General features: G+C 38.1%; 1 protein-coding gene across 1 annotated transcript in view; it reads left to right on the forward strand.

The window, feature by feature from the left end:
- Window positions 1–14,728, forward strand: part of LOC122816190 (radial spoke head 10 homolog B-like) — a 1,099,140-nt gene that overhangs the window by 743,502 nt on the left and 340,910 nt on the right. The window contains exon 15 of the mRNA XM_044088939.1: window positions 11,684–11,791. Coding sequence (XP_043944874.1) covers window positions 11,684–11,791 — 108 coding nt within the window. The remainder of the gene's footprint in view (window positions 1–11,683; window positions 11,792–14,728) is intronic.

Genomic DNA, 14,728 nt, shown 5'->3' on the forward strand with positions numbered 1-14,728 from the left:
TTATGTGTCACAGACAGGTGCTTACTTTGCATTAAGCAGCATTCTACTTTCACCAAGGATGATGCACAGTATGAGAAGAATATGACTGATTTCAATAATTGGCATAGCTTCTGTTGATATTCTGGGGAATGCAATATCTATCAGCATTAGAGGATATAGTAAAAAAAAAAAGTATTGCTGTGCTAAGAATGGTCTGCAGCTGTCCCTACTGGATGTTTGGATATTGGCTAAAATGTTATCCACCCCCTTAGAATTTTTTAGGCAATGTCAAAATGCCAAAACTACCAACACAGAAAAAACAAACCTCAAAGCAACCTTAAATCATTACATCCAAGTGACGCCCCAGGTGCATATGCAGTTAACTCCTACTGACGCCTCTAGGCGGCAAATATTGCTTGTTCATATTTGCATTGATAATTCCAAAATCATGTTATGTACAAAGTTTTATAAGATTTCATCTTAAAGCTTACACAATGACAAACTCAGCTGCATTAATAGTTGATCTCTGTTTGGTGTAGGTGGATAGATATTAACTGTTGTTTTTATGGTATTAATTTATTTTTATATAATTTTCACATTTTTGTAAATATCTCAACAACCAATTAACACAGACACAACTCCTTACCATCATATGAAAGCTCTCAACTCGGTGAATATAATGCTACTGACAGTATGTATTTAACTTTAGTGGTTGCTGAGATATTGTAAGTTGTTTACAAAATATTACAAATGTAATTGTTACTGTGTTTACTGTGACTTATAAAATTCTCTTTATGACCTAGAACCTAAAGAATACTACCACTATTAAAAAAATTTGTGCTGAAGTGTTTGCAATTTATACTTCTTTCATAACACCTATTGTTCCAGAGATTTGAACATTTACGCTCTCCTCACTCTGGAGAATGTAGACATCTGTGTGCTAGCGAGATTTGGTTGAAAGCTGCAGAAAGCTGCTGAATGTACTCAGGCTGTGCAAGGATACAACGCCTGCCACACATTTAGACCAACAGTAGCACAGACAAGGACTAAAGGTAGGGCTGCGTTGATTTCTGTTAACAACAAATACAACTCCAGGTTGGTTAACCAGGATCTTTCCCTAGAGTTTATCCATGTCCAAGTCTGCATGTGGCCTTACCATGTCCTGGCCAGCTACAGGTCATCCTTTATGACCCACAAAGCTCACAACTCTTACCTAGACCTACTAGAGTTGGCCACTATCCAACCAAATGCCCTATTCATGAGAGACTTCCAACTACCCCTCTATAGACTGGGAAACGTACACAGCCGTTAACTTGCAGGCACAACATTTCCTGGACTTTCTCAACACAAGCATCCTGGACTAAATATTGTGCACTCCAACCAGAGGATCAAACATATCAGACCTAGTACTCACCAAAATGGAAGAGTGTTGCAACCCCCCCATATGCACCCCCCATATCACACCCTCATTGGTGAGATCAGACCACAGAGTTGTCTCCCTTGAAGTAAAATATCAAACTGAAAAACTCAGCTAAACCCGTAACAGTTAGGAGCTATTCTAAAGCAAACTAAATCCTATTAAGCGACAATTTGTCAAAATTCACAGCTCCCTTATATCCCAAGAACACAGCTACCTATGCAAAGTTATTCACAGGAACCCTGTACAAACTTGTTAATGGCTGCACTGAACCTGCCATACCTACCAGAAATAAGCTCAGATCTAACACCAAAAACAAACCCCACTGCTGGATTCCCTACCTTAACAGGGTATATAACAAGAGAAAAGAAGTCATGACCAAAATCAGAAAGAGCAACTCAAATAGAGACAACATTTCACTGATTCAGTTAAACAAGAAACTAAGAGGACTAATAAAGTTCAACAAGGCCAATTACAAGGTCAGAATAGCCTGTCAAGCTAAGGACAATCATAAGGCCTTCTTCATCTGTGTTAGGAACCTTAAAGGTAACACTCAGCAGTGTGCAGAAATGATGGTAAATGACACAACCTTCACTGACCAGGGTGACATAGCAAATGTTCTGGCTGATAAATTTAACTCTAACTTCCTATCTGCAAAACAAACAGTACCAGAAACATTAGATTCAAGGACCTGAATTTTGCCAGTGATATAAATGAAACATGCTGGCGAGACTGATATGTGTCTCAAGGGATCACCACTCTATGCAATAAACTCCCAATCTACATGAAGCAGAGTTTATCCCTGGCCCTATTTAAACAAAGCCTGATTGTTGGATAAGTCACAAATTAACCCCCAGTCTGGCCCCCATGTCTCTGATGGACAGAGATCAACAATAAGTAAATTAATCCCCAACTAATATATCCCCCCACACACATAACAGTTAGCTAACTCCTTACTAACAAAGCCTACCACATAGGTATCCAACTAACTCAGAGCAAAACAGGGTTGGGTTGCATGGCTACGCTTGTAAAGACACCGGTGGTCATTATCCTAGTACAAACCTATGAATATATGAACCAATACAGTACATCTGCTTGGGGAATAAGGGCTTGTTGCAAAAAGTTTGAGACACAGTTTCACTTGGTTCTTGAATGACAGGTGGATGGGCAAGTGTTCCATAATTTTTTGAGCATATGGGGGGGCTTTAATCTTGGATTACCATTTCTCTTATATATCTTCTATTTCTTGCATTTCTAGGATGAACATGCCACCTTTGAACAAGATTCAAGACTATTTCCTCTACATTTGTTGGTCATTTTGTATGCCATCAGTGACACAGGTTAAAAGAAATAACTTTGTTCAGACCAGGGCAACTCTGTTTTTTATTTGTTTTCTATAACTCAACATAGTACCTTCAGTTTCATCTCAGGAAATGTCTTCTGCTCAAAGAACATTTCCGAGCTCCCTATTGACTGACTCAGTTTTCAAAGGGTTGTCACCTATGTGGTATGTGCATGGGTGTCCAAGTTTGCCAAAAGGCACACTGTTACATTTCCAGGCATTTAGTTTAAGGCAATGGACCAAACACCATTGGTTTCTATTTATTCAGCCCTCCTGAAGAATATGGAAGTCAGATGGGGAGTTTATGACAGCTCTGAGTTTGCAGTTGTCTGAAAACATGGTCAGCCAAAGGCCTTTGATGTCAGCCTTGGTATCAGATAAATAAATATCAAAAATAAGTGGTCCCAGGACAGTTCTCAAGGGGACAGCACTGATGGCTACTCTTTTTGATGAGAGCATACCTCCAACACTAATAAACTGGATTCTGTCAGTAAGCCAGTATGCTATCTAATACATAACATTTATTTTATGTATTTATTTATTTATTGGCATGTCTTTACTATGAACAAGTGCCCCTTTTCAGTGGAGGCCTGGGAGAAAAGCTCCATTATACAAACATCATTAACATCAATTGCATTGTTACATCATTTACAGTTTCATTCATGAGCAACAGTACCATTATTTAGACATCCTTAACAGTTATATCATTTATAAACAGTTTCAATTAAAACTAATTGTTACATGGGTAGTATATGAATACATTATTTTTATTATTATTTTTAATACAGGGAGGGATATACAGTGCAATATCATTAGTATGCATAGTTTGTCAGGTTTTGCATAATAATGTTTGTTACTATAAAGAGTTTTGCAAAATGTAAGACGTGAAAATAAAATAGAGAGTTAGTGCAATCCAAAGGAAGGAAGGGAGGAACCAAAAAGAAAAAAAGAAAATAAAGGAGAGAGATGACATAGGAGGTTATAGTTGTAATAATAGTGTATAATTTTTATACAGCAGAGATGTATGGAATGAATTCAGGTAGCTATATTAGTACCATGTTAAACAGGGGTGGTGCAGGTACAGATCTCTTTATCAATATTAGGTGCCGCCACAGATGGTTATTTAAAGTCTTTTAGGTTGTAAAGTCTTCTTGAGAAGAGTGGGATGGTATTCTAACCCTTAGCAATGCAGTATGAATATAATGAGTATTTTGCATTACTGTTGGGTTTAGTTATGGAGAGTAATGATTTATCAGTGGAGCGTAGAGGTCTTTTAGTAGTATAAGATTGAATGATGGAGTGAAGAGATGGGAATTTTACAGGGTTGTGAAGTAGTTTGAAGGTTGTAATTAATTGTGAATACAATAGAGAATTATTTAGTTCAAGACAATGTAGTTGTTTTAGAGAGAGGCAGTGATGTGATCTATATTACTGGTTGGTTGCGAATTTGGCTACTTTGTTGCAGCATTGTTCTAGTGTGACAAATGGAGATGAGTTGGAATAAGTTATGATAGGACAGATGTATAATAGGGTGGAGAACTGAAAAGAAGTGTTTTGTTTGAAAAAGTCAGTAAAGTAATGTTTAACTCTATAGTGGCAGCCTAGCTTTTGGTGTGTCTTCTTTATGGCCTGCTGAATGTGGAGATTAAATCTCAGGTGGTTGCATATAATAACACCTAGTAGTTTGATGTGCGTTACCAGTTCTATATTGGTCTTGTTGAAGGATAATATATTAAAGATAGGTTTTGGCAGGACAGAGTGTTGGGGGTTTACAGTATTAGTTTATTTATTTATTTTGAATCGGGAGGAGCTCTGAGTTGTGGAGCCAGGCTTCTATGGAGGAGAAGGATTTCTGAGTGAGTGTTTGAAGTATGGCTACTATCCATGCAGCACATACTATAGTGTAGTTGTCAGTGTATTTTACTTTGGTGGCTTCTTTGACTGCTGTATTTAGGTTGTTGATAAATAGATGTGATCCCAGAGTGGAGCCTTGTGGGTCTCCAGTGGATATAGGAAGGAAAGAAGAGAAATCATTCTGCCATTTCACTGCTTGGGACTAAGAAACAGGTTTAGTGAGGAGGGAGATAACCCATAAAGATGATATTTCATGTAGGAGAACTGGATAAATAGGTTGAGGTTAGAAGACGTGAATTTCTACTGTGATTTATTATATCTGTGAACCTTAGAAGGACTGTGGTTGTACTGTGATTGAGTTGAAACCATGCTGTGAGGGAGAGAGGAGGAAAAGTAATATATTTATATGTTTAGAATGAACACATCATTCCAGGATTATTAGAATTGAAACGGGATACACAAGGCTATCTGCAGTGAGTTTGAGGTATTGAGATGGAAGCTGGCCCGGGGCAGTGGTTGTTGTCTTAAGGGTGCACAGGTATTTTTTTGATTGTAGATGTTGGAAATGGTGTGTATGTGAAGGTCTGTTGTGACTTCAATGATTGGACTGGGATGGCTGGATTTGCATTAGTTTTGTTTTGTAGGAGGAAGGTTACTGTTATTTATAAAATGTGAGTTAAACTGTAAAGCAATGTCTTGAGAGTTATTTGTTGGGGATGGTCTGGATTGAGTTAATTTTCCAGGACTGAGCAATTTATTTATTCATTTCCAGAATTTTTTTTTTTGGATAGTTTGATGATGAATTTTAGGTGTTGCAATAATATTTTTTTTGTTCTGTTTTATGCATTGTTTGCTATGGTTCCTTACTTGCCTTTATTGTTGCAGGGATGTTAGAGACTTGGTTAGTAGCTATGACTTTCAGACTTTACCTCTAAGTTGCATGGGTCACTTTGTTTTTTTTTAGTCAACCAAAGCTCTGCTTTGTTTTTAACTGTTTTGTTTTTTAATGGTGCTTACTGCGCCAGGATATTTAGAAGTATCAACTGCTTCATCAAGGGGAAGAATTTTACGTGGAGCCCAGTTGATCTGGAGGAGGCTAGAAGTAAAAGTTTCTTTACTGAAGTTGCTGAAATTTAAGACTATGTTATATTGATGAAACGTGGGCTGTGCAGGGCATCTGACTATGCAGCTTAGTTTGTGTTCACTTAGGCTATCAGCACTTGTGGTAAAATTTGAGGTGGATGTTAAAATACAGTCTGGGATGGATTCTTTAGATATGCCCTTGTTAATTCTAGTTGGAGTCTTGATCAGTTGAGAGAAGATGCATAGCTGAAATGGGTTTTCAAGGGTTATCTTTTGCCACTTTATGTTAATGTCTCCTAGCAAAATATAGTTTAAATTTAGTTTGATTATCTTATTGATAATGCTAGAAGGTAGAATGACACGAAAGGCATTGGCAAAATCCAGGTGGGCAGTATGAATTGTGATAACCTGTGTCTAATGCATCAGTGACTTGTTCTAAGAAGTCTGTCAGGTTCAAGATGCAGGATCTGCCTTTCACAAGCCCAAACTGGCTTGGATCCAAGGCTTGTAGACTGCCTGTATTCTTGTTAATTAGTTCCTTATTGAAGTGCTCCATTGCTTTACAGAGAAAGCCGGTGAGGCTTATATGTGTATAGTCTCTAGGGTCAATAGTAGGTCCCCCAGTTCTACACATCTCTTGTATGAATCCATTAGAAAGGCTGAGCTTGAATAGGCTTAGTAGCACGTCTATGAAACATTGTCTATTACTTACAAGACGGCAGCCTGGCACATTATCTGGACTCATGGAGTTAGTGTTTTGGGCCATGAAGAGAGCACTCAGAAGGTTGCTCAGGGTGATTGGTGACTGGCATAGGTATGTAAATATGCTTGGAAAAGTTGAGGGAAGATCGAGACTATGTCTTCAGGGGATGAGTATGTCTTTTTGTGTATTAGCTCCATGCAGTGCTTGACATTACTTCTATGGTTTCTGACATAACTGAAAAAGGCTTTTTGACTGTCCTTAGCCTAGGTGGCAGTTTTTAATCCATACTTGGTTTTGGAGGATTTGATTTTGTGTCTGAGTTCTTTATTGATTTTTTGAGTTCCTCTCTAGATAATTGGGTATTAAGTTTGTTCTTAGAGGCTCTGGGTTTTATTCCTAAACTTGACATTGTATTTGTGTGTTATGGGGACCAATACTTTTGTGCATGCTTTGAGGTTGTTATAGAAATTATTTGCATATGTGACTATGTTTGTGATGTGTTTATTGAAGTGAGGAGGGTGCTTAAATTTCATCATGTCATCAGGTAGATGCTGTAGGTTTGCTACAGAGCCATCACTAAAGACATGGGTTTAGTGGTGAATCAAGTTTGACTTTAATATTGAATGGTTTTGAACGGTAGTCAGATATGACTAGTGATGTGGTAATTAGGTGTTGTGCATAGGGAAGCTATATTGGTATGAATCAGAGCCAATATTTTTGAACTCCTAGTTTGGTCTTGAACTAGTTAGTCTAAAGAGTTGTCATTGATAAGTCCAGAAATATTTTTCCATACCTATTTGTGGTGGTGTACATTTCCCAGTTAACGGGATGATAGTTGAAGTCTCCCAAGAGCATAATGTTAGGTTCGATAGGAAGAGACATAAACTTGTTTAAATGTGCCTAGTGGGCTGCAGATGGCATGAAATGGGTACAGTATTTGGCTATGATGTGATATGGAGTTTTACTTACCATGAGAAGGATGTAGAGGAATTGAAGGTCATTGTCCTACCTTATGAGTCTGGAGGTAAATTGACTTCTTGGGAATGCAGACATCCACTCTCCAATAATGCCAGCATTTTCATTATTGGGTCTGAAAGAGTATAGGCACTGAAACCCTGCACTACATGGGTGCCATCACTATTCTGTAACCATGTTTCAGTAAGTACACAGATATCTATATTTTCAAGAGTTGGGAATGCTGGTAAGGAGTGCAACTTCCTATTTAGGCTTTTAGCAATGAGTATTAGTCTTTTTTATCTTTATATAATCTTAATTTTGTTTGGCTATGCAGATAATTTAAGAATACTGACCTTACCTTAAATAAAGCACTATGGAGGAAGGCAAAGTCTTTGGCAGTATATGGAAACTGTGAGGACAGAGGTGCAAGCCATCTCAAACAAAGGAGCTAGGGACTTCCAGGCTGACATATGTTGGATCCCCTTAGAATGACGTTAATATCTAAGTCAATAATTAAAGTCGGTTATCTTTTGATTGCAGTGTGGCATCATTCTTGGCAAAAAGTAGGATAGTGCTCATGGCTCATTTCACAGCAATTTTCAATACATATTCTGAGAGCTCCATCAGATTCCTCTTCACATGATCCAAGGAGGCATGTCTCAAGTCATTTACACCCATGTGCACAATGACCAGGTCATATGTGCACCTATGGTGAAGGGACTTGAGGGCGCTAATGACATTTTGGACCATGTCACCTGAGTGGCAGCTAACCATCATCCTGTCTTTGCTCAGCCTTGTGGGTGGTGCACCTGTGTGTCTGACTGTAGAGTTACCTATGGCTAAGATGTTACTGGCTCAGCCTTACTGTCTTAAGGGCTTTGGGTTGTCAGTTGAGTGACCCTTTTTTGTAGTTAAGTTTTCTGTAGTGTCTGTTTATGTTGTTTATTTGTCAGGGTAATGGTGAGTGTTCTGTATACCAAACCTTGTTGTCTAGGAGATAGTTATGATTTGGCAGGGACTTTTTAGTACCTCAGCATAAGAATGCTTATTTGTTGGTTTAGGACATGTTGGGCATGGTTGTGTGAGGTAGATATCAGAACTGATAACATGCTGAGTACAGGTTGGCCTTCAGTGATAGTAGATATGTGCATCTCTCACATCTAGAATCATTTAGTGGATGAAACAAATAGTTGTCAGTGAGCCTTGGGCAATTATTGCACTGGTTCAGAGTGCCTAGTGATATCAGGCTGGCAACAGACAGAGTGGTAACCAGCATCTTCATGATACAGAGTATCTTGTGAGTAGTAATTATGACTACTAATTGGTACTAATGAAACAATTTCAGGAAAAGTTCTATATATCAGAACACAAGGAGAGACAGTGAGTCAGAGCACTGAGTAGTGCTACCTTTATGTTCTCTAAATTTAAATCTGACTTTGCTAGTTTGAATTGTATGTTACATGGACTCAGCTTAAGTAAGGTGCTATGGCAGCAGCAAAGGCTTTAGTCAGCATGCAGAGGCTCTGGTATGAGAGGTATAAGCCATCCTTAGTGAAACAAGAAGTCTTACTTACCATCTCTTTCAAGGCTGACATATACTTGTTTCCCATAGAATTACACCAACTATTTGGCCAATTGTTAAAGCCAATTATCTAGTCTTGGTATCTAGGCATCATTCTGAGGGAAGACAAGATGCTACTCAAAACCAGTGTCTTTCCTGCTTGTAGCATATGCACAGTAAATTCCATTATGTCTCTCTGCTAGTCCTTCTGGGATTAGTTTCTCAGATCATTCACTCCCACATGGGCAGCCACCAGCTTGTGATCACATTTGTCTTGTTTAAGCGACTTCAAGACACTCACGCCATCACAAATTGTATCACTGGGAAATTATCTTAAAGTCACCCAGTTCTTGTCTAATCTGGTGAGTGTGGAGTCTGTATGCCTAACTGTAGAGTCCCCTATTATAAAAACAGTGGCCATTAAAGGCTTAGGCTTGTTTTTCTGGTAACTCTGGTGAGTTATGTAGATTTCTAGTATGTGTGAGTGGAGAGGGAGTATGTGTTGCTTTGTGTAGTGAAGGCCAGGATCTTTTAGACTGTGTTCTAGAGAAGCTGTCACAATTTATTTTCTTTACAGATCCAGCGTAAGTTATGAGCTTAGTGATGTGATGTGAGTGTTGTGTTGTATGATGCTTACTGATCTTGGGTTGATGTGGATGGTTTGCCTCCATCTTTCATACATATTTACATCTCTTACAGGTTATACTGCCAATTAGTAGAACCAGTGGACAATCATTAAACATAAGGTAGTTGCCACACTACCTTTGCAAATGTAATTCAATGCAGGAGGAAGAGTGAGTGCAAAGTGTTGAGCCATGTTCCCAAAGCGTGGAGAACTAGGGCTGGTCGTAATACTCAGGGGAGGGAAGGAGACTACTATGGATAGAGAATTTACAGTAGCTGTGCTTAGTGAAAAGACAGAATTAGACTCCATTGTATAAAGTAATGATAATTTAACACAATTACTTTGTAAAGTTGCAGTTCTTAGTAATATACAGAATATACAGGTCACTTGCAAACATAGAACACCTGCTAGCAATAGCTTTAATTTATGACACGGAAGCTCTAACATTCCAAGCAATAATGCTTCGTTGGGAGGGGATTATTGGGAAAATAAGGGACTGTGCAGGCTGTTGTGAGGCCCATCACTTGTGGCATCAGCCCTCTCAATCCCTGGAAGGTCTTTTATTTCCTTTATAATGCCCACTCAAAGGCATTTTTGCACTTAGATAATGGGCTGTTTGCAATTGTTGTTGGAGGAAGTGTTTTACATCCAAAATAAAATGAGCTTAGTATTTAATGTACAAACGCACACACACACACACACACACACACACACACACACACGCACGCATGCATGCAAGCACGCACGCACATGTAGTTCCATTACTTTTTCTTTATTTTTTTCTACCTCACTAGTGAGGGAAAGTAAAATGGTAAGTCCTTTTGCTAATTTTATGTATTCATTTGTTTATTGTTTTGTAATTTTTACTTTGTTTTTCTCTTTAATGCTGGCTAAACAGCAAAGCCACACCAATGAGCTTCTTCCTTTGTGTATATAATCTGTTTGATTTTAAAGCTGCTGTTGAAGTTTGAAAAAGCCGTTTTGGTGAAAGCGCTCACTTGCTAGCCTAATAAATCATCTTATACTGGAATTACATATTGATTCGCTTTTTATTGGGTTGAAGAACCTTCATACAATTGTGGATATCTTGTACTTCTGAGGCCATTTCGCTCCTGTTTGTGGATTTTTGTTGATTACCTAAACTAACTTGATAAGCTATCCATCAAGTCTGATTATTTCGTTGGGAGATTTTGGGAGATTTTAATTTCTCTGATATCATCTGACAGATATATACAACCTAAATAAATATACCCAAAGATTCCTTGACTTTGCAGATGCTAACTCCCTAGTAAGTCTCAGTCTGCTGTTTCGCCAGAAAGCTGTCAACTGTGCATCTGAGCTCTTTCACCCAGTCTTACATGTTTTTATTGGATTTGATTCCTTTTGTCCATTTTTGTTTAAAATCTAAGACCTAGATGGATTGTCTAAATTCTAGGTTTTCAAATGGGAATTGTAAAAGGGCAGTACCACTACTCAGTGGCTTTAGAACTGACAGCTCAGACCTCCATTTTACCATGTAAATGGTAAATAACTTTTTTTAGCATTGTTGCACAAATAGTAAAATTACTGTCTTTGAATTCTATACTGAAGTTTGTAAATGCCAACAAGAGCAGTCATCATACTTTTTTATATCATACAGAGTTGAACTTCTGCTATATTTCTTTCTAATGCAGCTTAGATTATTTCACTTTTGCAGAGTTTTTACCTAGAATTTCTCCTAGAATTCTTTTTTTTGACTTGCTCTCATCAAATTTGCCAGCTATTATGGATTGTTTCAAATAGTTCAATAGGTATATTTGAGTAAAGTTCTACTTTCACCCCCTGAGCCCAGATGCAGAAGACTTGTTTTCCTGCCTGTGCCATCACAGGTTTCTTACTGTCTTTCTTAATAAGATTACATGTCAAGAATGGAATGAGAAAAGGGATTGCCTTAGGGTATTGACGGGCTAGTCCACTTGATGATGAAAACTTGGGACAAGTGCCATAGAGACACCACTGATGACTGCAAGAGTTTATATTACGAATGCCAACTGATAGCTTTAGATATTTGTAGTTATAGCGGATAATGTTCTAATTCATTCTTTTTGTACTTTTTGCTGTAGTATATTGTTTGCTATGCTTTTAATGTGAGAGTTACAGGTTGATGTTCACTTTTGACACAGGATTTAAAGTTACTGAGCAAAGACTTGACTACCACCAAACTCCTTGAAATCCTTGCAGAGGACAACCCTTCTGTGTATGATGGGTCTGAAAGCAACTTAGAGCTGGAAGTAAGTGACAACTACACCCAGAAATTTAACACTGCTGAGTCATGTATTGGAGTACTGGTATATGCTTCAATATATTCAATATATTTTGTTAAATTACTCTTTCCAAACAATTTGAAAGTGAGAAATGGAAAGAGGTGCATTTTATATAATTTATGTGCAGGATAGATTACAGTTTGATGTCGCAAAGAACATTTTTAAAATTAATGTTGTGAGTTATATACCAGTAATGCTAGGAGTACAGGGTACAGCAGAATGCATTTGAGGTATATAGCTAAAAATATGTTCTGCATGGGAGGATGGGAGAGAGCAGCTTAAAGTTAGTAGGGAGGTTTGTGCATGTGCAGAAACATGCATGCATCTCCTGAAAGTAGCAACTGCAGAACTTGCAAAGCTTCTATAGTATGTCAGGAGTTAGGGCACACTCCCAAGCAAAAACGTTGTACAAGAGTCCTCAATCTCCTCACTGGCCCCAGACATGGGAAAGAGTGAGCCTGGAGGATGCTAAGGCAGAGCAATTAGACCCAGTGAATGAGGAGAGGAGCTGGTGGTTGCTGATGGTCCGCTACAGGTAGAAAAAAACATGTCCTGCATGGGAAGGGCAGCATTAATTCAAAATACCGGAACAAAACTTATTTATGATTCAGATGGAAATGTAGGTATCATTTGTCTGTGTGTATGTATAACATAGAGGATTATGCTTAGGTTACTAACAATAACCAGCTTGTTACTGTATTCAGGAAATGAATACAATAAATGCTCCGTAGTTTGCTGTTAAGGTAAATTTCTTCAGTCCCTTGTGAAAACACATTAACAAATAATTATGACTGGGTGGTGTTGGTGAGCTTTTGGGTCTATGTATTTGCTGTCAGTTGGAATGCTTGATGTCTGGATTGGTTCTCCGTGCCATGATTGATTAACTTGTTTTTTTTGTTTTTCCAGACATTTAATTGATTTCTTGGCTAATTTGCCCACTTCCCCTTTAGAGACAAGGTTAGAGAAGAGTGTGTAGGTGTGCAAAGTGCTTTACCACTTTGAAAGTTGTAACACTCACAGTACTGCCACAGAGCCAGTGACCAGAAACAAAGTTTGACTCAGGTCAGCAAGCTGCTTTACAAGCTTTTAAGATATTTTATTCTATCACGTTTGTTTTGCTGTGCAGCAATATTTAGTATATTACAAATTTTAGAACTGTGAAATAGATTCCAGTGCTTTTCTGCGGTGCCTGATATGTATGCTGCAGTGCAAGATCTAATTGTAGTAGTATTCAAAAATAAATAACTAAAGTTATTATGTACTTCTCAAATGTCAGGTCAACAACCTTACCTTTTTACTGATATTATGCAGTGCATTTTTTATTGCATTGTACACAACTTCAAAAATTAAGACTTTTTTGTGGAATTGTATGACTTATGCTAAAATATCGGCTTATTTCTTTAGTTTTTTATTTTAGCTTATGTCCCCACCTGGCATTTTAAATATTTTTGTAAAAGCTTTTCTTAAATAACCGGTGCATGTTTACTAAATAACACTATCAAAACAAACTTGGTTGCCCAAACCAAGTATAATTGCCAATGTTTATATCTGTGGTAAAGAATCCTGTGGCCATTTCAAGACAAAAGAGCCGATTTATTTACATTGCATTCTTTAAACATGACAATAGTTCCATCCCAACCACCTACAACAGACTTAGGGCTAGTAAATATATACTTGTGGATCCCATGCTCAGTGTCCCCACATCAGTGCCAAAGGCAGCTTTATCCATCTCACCAATGATAAGATATACAAAGCCTTCACCAGGTGCAACTACTTGGATCTCAGAATCATCTGTTTGAGCCAAACTGGTTAACCTCTGTCTGGCTCAATATTCCCAGTGGGAGTGCTTTTATGTCTGTACGATGTATAACAATTTAGCTAACAAGATCTATCAACACTTGTGCACAGCCAGGAAGCAGCTGAATAATAATGCTTTCTTCAAACATAGTATGGCATGCCCTTCCTACCCAAAGTTATTTCACATACTACAAGTCATGAAAACTCACTAAGTGGAAATTCAAGTTCTAGAAAAGTATGAATTAATCTTGCAGATTAGGCTTAGTGCCTGCTCACCACCCAGCTTTAATGAAAGTACACCATTCAGAAGTGTCCTGAAACTTCATAGATTGAACCAACACAAATACTACATATGACCATATACTTAAGCAAGCTGCTGAAGTAAGCTTAGTCACACCCTAGATATTTACTGGTTGACTCCTTCAGTTAGCTGCTAATTAAGTCATCACTGGACTGACTGTCAGCCTGTATAAGAAACCCTTGTATATTTATAACTGTCTAGTTCTATTTTTTTGTATTTTTCCTACTTGGCAATATTTGATTAGTTTGTGTTTGATTAATAAGTCAAGATTCATCTTTGTGAGAGCTGGCTGGTGATCATGGCAGCTCTAAGAAGTGGTCTCATCAGCCCCTTATGATTTCAGGTGACGATGGTCCTTTGGATCTCTGTATCTGCTGTTGGTGTGCATGCTTGTTGTCTGTATTGTATCTTTGTGCTATGATTGCTTAACCTGCTTTTTTCCCTAACATCTATAACATCTGATTGATTTTCGCTGACTGGCTCATATCCACTACTTTTGTCTCACTGTCTGTCTCTGAATATTAGCTGCATCACTCCCACTGCAGACCTGCCTCATGATTCCCATGGGAAACCCCCAGCTATCATATAGCTCTCAGTGACTACTTGCTGACTGGCTGCCTAGAGATTTCTTCTGTCTATGACTACTCTAGGTTGGAAGCAGATCTTTTCATATGTTATGTAACATGGCATTTGATTCAGTGGCATTTACAACTATTGTTTCTATGAAATTTTCATAGCATATATTGCCTTTCAGTACATACTCATTCATACTACTTGACGTGGCAGTCCACAAAAAAAATTTCTCT

This window comes from Protopterus annectens, chromosome 12.part0 (genome assembly GCF_019279795.1).
Source record: "Protopterus annectens isolate FY-2018-M chromosome 12.part0, PAN1.0, whole genome shotgun sequence".
NCBI classification, from domain to species: domain Eukaryota; kingdom Metazoa; phylum Chordata; order Ceratodontiformes; family Protopteridae; genus Protopterus; species Protopterus annectens.